Source organism: Fulmarus glacialis, unplaced genomic scaffold, assembly GCF_000690835.1.
Source record: "Fulmarus glacialis isolate BGI_N327 unplaced genomic scaffold, ASM69083v1 scaffold28725, whole genome shotgun sequence".
In the NCBI taxonomy this organism is placed as follows: Eukaryota; Metazoa; Chordata; class Aves; order Procellariiformes; family Procellariidae; genus Fulmarus; species Fulmarus glacialis.
The window spans coordinates 27,174-36,918 of record NW_009215382.1 but is presented as its reverse complement, the minus strand read 5'-3'; the positions used below and the strand labels follow the sequence as shown (position 1 = coordinate 36,918).

The 9,745-nt window shown below is 48.5% G+C and overlaps 1 protein-coding gene across 1 annotated transcript; it reads right to left on the bottom strand.

The window, feature by feature from the left end:
• Positions 1-5,622: 5,622 nt before the first annotated feature.
• MLN (motilin) lies at positions 5,623-8,775 on the bottom strand (the record flags this gene model as incomplete). The annotated part of the gene is made up of 3 exons (XM_009578922.1): positions 8,656-8,775; positions 7,144-7,260; positions 5,623-5,731 (listed from the first exon to the last, which is right to left on the bottom strand). Coding segments are annotated over exons 1-3 (346 nt in total), but the record flags the coding sequence as incomplete, so codon positions are not given.
• Between the last annotated feature and the right edge of the window lie 970 nt (positions 8,776-9,745).

Here is a 9,745-nt window from a genome sequence, read left to right as displayed (position 1 = left end):
AAGGGCAAATGCGGGGCTCCTGTGGCCACCTCCCTCTGCACGGCCGGCGCCATGTTGATAAGGGAGATGGGGAATGAGTGCCATATTGAGAAGGTCGAAGGAAGGTGCTGCTTCCCGGATACTGCTCCCGGATATCTTGTGAAGGCAGGGTCGCTATTTCCGCCATGTTGGGGAGGTCAGGGGCCCTCTCAGCGGGGGAATGTTGTTGGGTGGGAGTTACTGCACGTCTCAGGAGAGGGAAAAGCGGGGAGAAATGGAGAAAGCAAAGGGCAAAAGCAGCCTCAGCATCTGGGGCCGGCCAGTGTCAGCACCCCATCCCTCTGGGGGACCCTGCTCAGGAGCAAGCAGTGGGGTTGAGCACGTCTCACCTCACTCTGACCAAGCTACACCAATGTTTTGACACTTTTAGGGACATTTATGTGGAGAAAGAAGTGTCTTTCCCAGCCACCTGCCACCCCCCACACACGTTTTCCTCATCCCTCTCATCACCGCCAAGTTACAGTCGTTTAACTGGCACCCGTCAAGCAAGCTGGAGCTTTGCCATCGCTTTCGGCAGGATCAGGGTCTGGGTCCTCAGGATATTTGCCGGGGAAGGAGGTTCCCTGCATACTTTGCAGCCTAAAAGGCAAAACCCAGCATCGACTTGAAAATTTATTTTGGCAAGGCAGTGATGTACAGTAATTGCTTTTTCCTGCTGCCGCCTGTAAAGAAAATAATGAAAGTGGCTGAAATACTGTGGCGTAATATCGGAATTTAATTAAAGATAATGAAAAAGTAGTGATGAATGCGTGCAGGCTGTCTGTGCATCACTGTTTTTATGATTGACGGATGATACCAGAGTGGTGGAAACTTGGCGGTCCCGCGGGAGTGGGACCTGCAGCAAGCGGGAGCCGGAGGGGGCTCCGGGAGAGGTCAGCGTCCACACCCACCACTTGCTGCCATGAGGCTGGAAATGCTACATTGTGCCTTCACGACATAAAAACTCCTTTAGGTATACCCCTCCTTTCACGCTTACTTTGCTCCCATGCCCTTCTTGTTTAGGGCATCAGGCAAAGCTCGCCTCGCTTCTCCTGATTTATGCAAGAAAGCAGCAGCAAGATGCTGCGATTTGTTAATCTGGTTAGCAACAACAAATATACACTTAATAGAGGCCAGGGAGCCCATTAAAAGAGCATACTCAGTTCCAATGGGAAGTGTGAATGTGCTAAGCCGAGCCTCCCCTGCTCACTACCTGGAAAGCACCACTGACAGTAATTTGGAGCAGTGTCTAATGTAAATACAGAATTAGAATATGCTCTTAGTACACAGTTTTTGTAAGCTCACAGCTTTCAGTTTGGAGAAGCTCTGCCTAGACATGCAGATGCATGCTGGCATCTAAGCCTGAGCTGATGGGAGCTCATGAATTAAGTGAACTCCTCTTGCTTTGGAGAAAAAGCACAACAGCAACAACAAAAAAACCCCAACCCTTCAGCTTCTTGTGTTTCTGGATGTCAGGGAAGTTACACCAGGACAGAGTTTGTCCCAGCAGCCTCATTGCATGACCTTCAGAACATGGGAGTGGTGTTCGAGAACTGGAGGGCTGAAGAAAAGCTGCGATTCCTTCGCAGAAGGGAGGCTGGCGGCGCCGATGCTCCGCAGGAACAGATGCCTCTTCTTTGTGGAGAGAAATCCACGACGCCTCTCCCTTCCTCCCTAGCAAGACAACCCTTGGGACCATCCCTGCCTTCCCTGGACACCACAGAGAAGGCAGCAGGAGAAAAAGAGCCCTCTGTCTCTCAGACGTGACAGAGCCTGTAGCCCCATGGACAAGCACCTATTTATTCCCAAAACAACCCTGCCCACAGTGACGATGATGAGGTTGACAGTGGAGTTTCTGCTTTTTGCAGCCCCTTCATCATCCCCACAGCAAAGGCTGCTGGGGCGAGCACAGGCCTGCTGATGCTGCAGATGGGCTGTGATACTCAGAGATGCTCGGCTGTGAAAAGCCAGTTTCCCAGCCCACAGTGCAACTCTCAAATATCTTGGCTGTAAATATCCTGAGCTGGATGTGGGAAGATGGGACGGCAAGGAGGGGACAGCTTCCACCTTCCCTGCTAGCCCAGAAGCTGCCTTAAGCCTGCTGGCAGTGACTCAGATATCGAATGGGAAGAGCAGGCGTGCCATGCCGTCTGCTTCTCCTCTTGAAGGATGAAGACAGGACTGGTGTAAGCAGAGGGGTGGAAATAGATCTGCACCATCTTCATAAGGCGCCTGAAGAGGCGCGTGCTGCACCCCGAAAAGCACGGGCAGCAGATGAACCCTTCCACCCCTGACTGAGGGGCTGCTGAAAAAAACCTGCCATCCCACCCCCTCTTCTTATCCCATGGCATTTGGACAACAGTCCTGCATATGTCACCAGGGGAAGTGTCAAATCTTACTTGGAAGCCGACTGTGCAAATTTAACACCCTGTCACTCACAGCCGCGGCACAGGTGTGACCCAAGAACACCGCTTCTCATCCTCCCGATCGTGTGTCATGTCCTCAGCCTGCCGAGCTTCTTATTAGGTTAGAAAGTCAGTGCTGATTTCATTCTTTTCTCTCCTTCTCCTTTCCCTGCCTCTTTCCCCCAACTGTTTGGCTGCTCATCCTGCCACGAAACTCTTGTTTGGTTTCTGGAGCAGCAAGATCTTCCTACCTGCTTGCAGGCATGGACTTGGGTGCTGCTGGCTGCCAAAGCAGCCTTCCAGGGCATTGAGGATACAGATCTGTCCTGCAACTTGGAAACCATTTTGCTTCTTAACAAGAGATATAGCCCGTGACAGTGGGAGCCATGCCTGGGAGGATGGTTGGGGTCTATCCATCTTCTCCTTAGAGCAGAAGAATATCTGCTTCTTTCCCACTACTCAAGCCCCCGAGGCTGGAAGGAATTTATTTCCAAAAGCTGAAGGCCCCCTTGCACTTTGGTGCCTATTTGGACAGCACAGTTGTTGTGCAGGACGAGACAGGGGGTTCATACGGTTGCTGTCACAACCGGCCATACATCCCTGAGCTCATTTATAGCTGGGTCAACTGGGAAGAGCCATTGGCACAACTGATGGCCAGGGTAAAAGCAGACCTTTGTGCTGCAGCTTGTCTAGGTCAAAATGTAAGAGTAGAGGGAGATATCCCTGCAAAATCACATTGGTGGATCTCCTTATGGAAGTCTCTGCAGCATCAGCCCCACCATCACCGTGGTGGGAAATAGTCCAGGAAGCAAATCCAAGAGGCTCATGTTCACTTTCTTTCTTGCTGTCACTGGGCAACATTCCTTCCTGGATGGCACAGGGAGCTGTCAGCCCAGGAAACCACTTGACTGAAAGAGCTGGGCAAGAGGGGATGCTACAGAGACAGCTCTGACCTGCAGTGGAGCTTATGCAGGGTTTTTAGGAGCAGTTTGCCCTTCAAGGGGACAGGGCAAACTTAAACCTGGGGGAAAGGTTTAGGTCTTTCAGAAGGAATGAGTCAACAGTGCCCCCTTTGAAGCAAACAGTCTTCTCTCAGATCTTGCTGGACACCGGTGTAAATGCGGTGCAGCTCCTCCAGTGATTTCCATGCTGGATCTCCCATGGATATCACTCCACTGCACTGATCTGCACTGACTGAGCTCCTATAGCCCAGCAATACATGCAGTTGCTTTCACTTTCAACCTAATGGAAGGTATTATTTTCTATCTTCCAACCACTCAGACTCATTTATAGTGATTTCATAGCTCAACCTGCCTCAGCAATAATCCCTGCAAACTTTGAGTTACACTGAGCTGATCAGTCCATGGACTAGGAGTATGCCTTTGAATCAAATGTTAAAGCTGGAATTCACTCTGTGCTGGATGCTGCATTATACATTGGGAGATTTCTTTTCTCCTAAGGGATGGCTTGCAGCAGAGAGCATACTGAGGAGTGTTGTTCTAGCACAAACACAGCTATTTAAATGAGCCACAGTGAGAACAGAATTTGTGTTGGGTTGGGAGGATAAAATTGGATTGAAATTGGATATATTCACATACATACCATTGATCTTATCCGTCCTTACTTTACATATGTTGGATTTCCTGCTGCCAATATAGAGGAGCAGCTCTAAAATAAGCCAAAGGTATGTAAATGGAGAGCAATATGTTCAAGTGGAATTACAATTTCATCTCTAGGTTTGTTTGAGAGGCAGAAATAAGGCCGGAGCTCTGCCTTGTTTCACACACGCTGTGCCTGTTCGCATCATAGTTATGGGAGAGGTGCTCCTCACAATGTTATTTAGATTTATATCACCTGGGTGAGTAAGAGTGGGTTAAGAGCACAGGTAGGAACTGTAAATCAGGGCTCCTGCTTTCTCCCAGCAGTGTGGGAGAGAGTGCCCTCCCGCGTCCAGAGCGGGGAGCCTGGTTAGGGACACCCAGGTCCCCCATCCAACACTCCTCATCCTACACTTGTGTCACCAGTTTGGCTAGGAGATCAGGTAAATATTTGCCTCAGTTTCCCTCATTACCAAAAGGGAGGGCTAAAACTCATTAGTCCACAAAGATTAATTACTCAGGCTTTTACAACATGCTTTGCACTTCTCAGAAGGACGGTGGTGTTCTCTAGAACTGGAAACCCTCCCTTTCTTCTTTCCCACACTTGCTGCTTGCCATCTGGCTGAGAGGCATGCAGAAAAGACGACACAAATCCTCCATTTAATTATACTGCGCATTTTATTATCTCACCTCAGATTTTGTTGTTAATCTCTTTTACAGATTTCATTTACATAAGTGGAGTCTTTTAGCTTTAGCAAGCTATATGGCTTTCTCTTCTGATTCTGCAGATATCAGTCAGCTAAAAAGAAAAGAGAGGAAAGAAAAGTGTCCTTAAATTTGTCATTCAGTCTTTCCTAGGCTTTATATTTTGTTTCCTCCTCCTCAGCTCCCCATCTAAAAAGCTGGAAGGCAAAGTGAAATCGGCACAGCCAAAGCAGAATAACAACTCCCACACGGATAGAGGGGGCCCTCTTGTTTGGGACCAGGTAAGACAAAGGTCCAGAGATGACACTAGTGAGACCCATTCCACCACTCCCCAAATCTACAGGCAGGAATAGCTGCATCACATACCGCCCCTGGATATTTCCTTTTGCAATTCCAATACACTAAGAGCAAAGCCCAGGGCTGGATTTGTTAGCACTCAGCACCTCGAATTGCAGCTAATTCTAGCTATAATTGTTAGTGTTAAGCCCCTGTGCAGGGAGCAAGGTGTTCAGGTCTGACTGCAGGTGCTGAGCTGCCTCACAGGTGTGGCTTGCGTTACAAGCTCTGTTGGAAACTGCACCCTGCAGACTGAGGACTTTTTGGGAGGAGGAGTAGGGCAGTGGGAAGCAGCGCCAAGGAGAGCTGCTGGGAAGTGTTGCAATGCTGCTAACAGTCAATATCAGCTCTAGGGCACAGACAGCACCCTAAGAGAGTGAATAACCTTCCCAGAAGAAGAGCGTATACATGAGAGCGGGTGGGGTATCTGAGGATTCTGTAAAGTGAGCAAACATGACACAAAAGCCCTTCTGAAGAATATAAATACCTCTGTGATGATGAGCTGGTGAGAGGAGGGAAAAGCAAAATTCCCAAGGCAGAAATCAACCTCCTGACAGTACCGTCTGGGGTGTCCTGTGACATCTCTGCTAGCGGTTTCTCCAGGACATCTTGGTATTTTTCCAGCTGCCTTGGGGTGAGCCACATCCCGGCTTTGACAGGAACAGCTAGCTGTGGAGGAAGCCGGAAAAGTCAGAAGGAAAAGCTGAGGGGAGCACAGAGGGGCAAGTTGGGCTGCTTTGACCCCGCCTTGCTCAAGTCAGTAGAGGGTCTAGGGCTGATTTGAAGGGAAGAGGATGATCCTTGTATGTGGAAAAGCAACATTTTTAAGTCATTGCAACCTTGTGCTGTTCAGAGTGCCAAAGTTTTCATGCATTGGATCATCTATGGGCTGACTCAGAAACACAGATAAAAGTACGTCCTGGCAACAGAGACTGTAAAGAAGAAAATAATTTCTGAACCTTATAATCCTCCACTATCTCACACCTTGACCCTTCAAGCCATCAACTTTACTGATGCCAGTGAAGCACCCTGCCTTACTGAAGACTGAGGATGAGACATCATCCTGCCTCCATGCTGACTGACTTTGAGCCAGCTGTGGCTCAGATGTACCTGAAGTAAATAGAGTTGTTCCGGTCATGGCTGGAGGCACAGGAGAGCTTGTGGTTGCAGCAGGAGGGTGTTAGACACTGGGATGTGCCAGTTATTTAATGCTTTGAACTGTGAATCCTTGCTGTTTAAATCCTATTATTGATTGTTGGTGCACCACGTTTGCGAGAGTAGTTGCACATTAACCTGTGTCTTAGCCAAATGCTAGCCTATCTAGACCCGCTGCCTGTCCCACTCAGTCTATTCCGCAGTTTGGGGTGCACCTACACACTCCTTTCGCTGGCAGAGAGAATGGCCGAGCTCAACGCAGGAGCAGCTTCATGGAGAGGGCAAAGATTTCCCTGTATTCAAGTGGAAAAGCACAATTTTCAGCCTTCGCTAACCAGGTAAGCATGCCTTTGAGGGCTTAGACTGGCACTTAAATCCCTAAAATTGGCAATTTTCTGCTCTGCATGCAGACTTTGGGGGGGTGCAGCTGTATGGCCCCAAGTTTATAAATAAGGTCTTGCCAGTGCAGAGGACTGTGAGATCGGAGGTGACACCGGGCAACTAATCTGGAGCTGGGTGAAAAAGCGACAAGTTAAATCCAGAGCTGAAGCAGAGCTGCAAATTTCTGCCTTGCAGTTGGCTGTTGTTCACTGACTAGCAGAGAAAGACCTCATGTTGTTTCCATCTTCCTAAGGGAGAAGCCAGGTGGGTCAGAGCAGTGACCAGGCTGCTGAATGTCCAAGATAATTTGTAGGGTGGAGGTAAAACCTTTCTCTGATGCAACCTTGCTCAGTTGTCTGGCAGGGCTGGCAGGAAACGGGTGGTATTCCTTTATATTGACTGTGAGCTCCCTGATAACACCCACTATCTTTTCACACAGCACCACCAAACACTCCTCTGTAGCCAGGCCCTGTGGGCTGACTCTTGGGCTACTTGTCCCCCTGCGTGTCCTCGTGGGCTCTTTAGAGTCGCATGGTTCAACGTACCTGGATGGTCTTGATCTTGTTGACATCTGCACCGGATTGTTCAGAGAAGCCTTCCTCTTCCAGCTGCTGCAGCGAGGTCAGGGATTTCTTCTGCCCTCCTTTGTTCCTCTCCTTTTCCTGCAACTTCTCAGCAGAGAGCAAATGGGGCAGTGATGCTGGGACGCAGCATCATGCGGGTACCAAATCCGCTCTGCGCCGTATCAACAGTCTGATGCCCAGCAGCCAGGAGCCTGCAGAGCTGGGCACAAAACCAGAGGGACAAGATCTGTAGCAAACATGGCACTCATAGATGACTCCTTCAATCTGTGCAAGGTAACACTGTGAGCAGGATGTGGTAGCCAAGTATACCGATCTTACAGAGCTATTCCAGAGGCCTGGTCCTGGTTCTGTTCTGTAGCAGTGGCAATGAAGTTTAATAAAAGCCTGCACAGCCTCATCACAAATGGAGAGCTCTGTGCAGACATTACGTATTACCAACCTTACATATTACGTAATGTCAGACCTTTCCCATTTATGGGGCTAAACTTGGCTTCAGGACCCTCCCTTTCTTCCCAGCCCAAAGAGAAAAGCCAAAATTGTTTTGGGCTATGACAGACATGACAGGACATGTAAAATGCAGCAAAGGCTGTCCTCAGTGTCAAACCGACTGCTTGCTGTGCACTTGCTTTGGTTTGAATGCATGCTCAGAGGAGAGGAGGCAGCCTTTGGAAGACTGATTTCACCCACGTACATCTAGAAGACCCTCAATCACTAGCAGACATAGCTACAAGGGTCGTGATGTATGAACAATCGATCTGGGGACCATGCGTGGGTCCCCATCATCTTCCTCAAGAAGGCTGAAGGATGACTGTACTCCCCACAAAAAGCAATTGCTATCCAGCGAGAGGAGAGGTGTTGGAAACTAGATTTCTCCCCAGTATCAATGGGTTGTGTTGTGCAGGGGAAGCTCACTTCGGCTGTGTTTAAGAAGATGCAGTCTCTGAGGCTGCCTGCCTGACACCTTTCAACAGTATTAGTTTCACATCAAAAGAAAAAATATTCTCCTCTCTGCACATTCCAGAGGTGACAACCATCTGGAGGATGGTTAATTATTTGTTACAACAAAAAGACCCATCAGTATGGTGATGGGAGGCTGCAGCTTCTCTATCAAAATTACAGCCACTAGCATGGAGGAAAGAAAAACGAGACCCACTAGCTGCAGATGATAACCCACATGGGTCTTTTAGTTCTCACATAAAGGAGTCGAGGCTTTTCCTTTCTAGTCTCACATCTTAAAAGTTGTCTCTGCCCTCTCCCATAGCCCTTAACTTCGGGATGAGCGAGGGACGGCCAGTATCACAGTATCTCCTATTTGAGCAGAAGGGGCAGATGATGGGGACAACAGTGGCACGGTGTGAATTGGCAGAGCTTGGGGGATGAGGGAGGATGAAACACCTTTCCTGGTTTATTCAGGGGTCCAGCCCCTGGAGTACATTTCTTGGGGTTAGCTGGGAGTACATTTCTTGCGGTTACCTGCATTTTCTGGAAGACGCTCTGGGTGAAAAAGGGCACGAAGCCTTCCGTCTGTTCAGCCAGCATAGACACCACGTACACCAAGAGCAAACTGGCCACCACCTTCTTTGAAACCGTCATGAGAGTCTGAACAACACAGGAAAGAAGATACCAGGGTGATAGTGGAGAGGGCCATTTGACAAGAAATCCCTTTGGCTTTTGATCAGCTGCAATCTAATTTATCCACCAGCTAACTAGAGGTATATTTACTCTTCCAGTTGCTCCTGAGCTGAGAATAGAAGTGTCTTGACTGACAATTGTCCTCGCAAACCTTCTTCTGTAAATAGATTTGTTCTTGAGCAATATCTCCAGAGACTTCAAGCCCAGCCCTTCAGTACTGTTAAAGACTCTCTCTGCTCTGCAAGCTTTAGCCCTCCAGCTGTACTGGTTTAAGACCCACACACGTCCAGAGCAAAACGCTCCCATCAATCCCACTGACAAGAAGGGAGACAGAGTGATGCTGTGAGAGAGAAAAACCTTAAGACAGCTGTTTTGTTAAATTTTATTTTCATATTCCTCACCCCTGAAAACCTGCCTTGATGGACTGAATCTTTTAATAAGCCTCACTGGGTCCAAGAGAGCTGGGAAGGGCATTTGCCAGCCTGGCTCCATAACAGCCTAGTATGAAGGGCTTTAAAAACTACCTTCTGAAGTGATTCAACAGCGACTTCACCTCAGAAGAGGACTTATGTAAACATTAAATGTTCTCTTTAAATATTAAAATATTCTCTCTGGACGAATTTAATGAAGTCTGGTCCCACAGCTTAACTACTCTACTTGATTGGAGCCCGATGCTTAATTAGTTTCAGAAACCTCTTGGTTTGGATGTTATTGAAAAGACATTGTTATGTCAAATTTGACCCCTAAATTAGATTTCCCATAAATATCAGCTAGTATTGAACTGAAGGCCCGTGGAAGTTAATAAATATTCCCTTTCCGTAACTTGCCAGTCACATCCCTCCGCTGTGTGCCAGGGTAGGGGAGGGCTGACGGCAAGCGAAGGCAGCTGTAGCCCCTTTCCTCTCCCTTGGCACTGCTTAGGGCAGTGCCG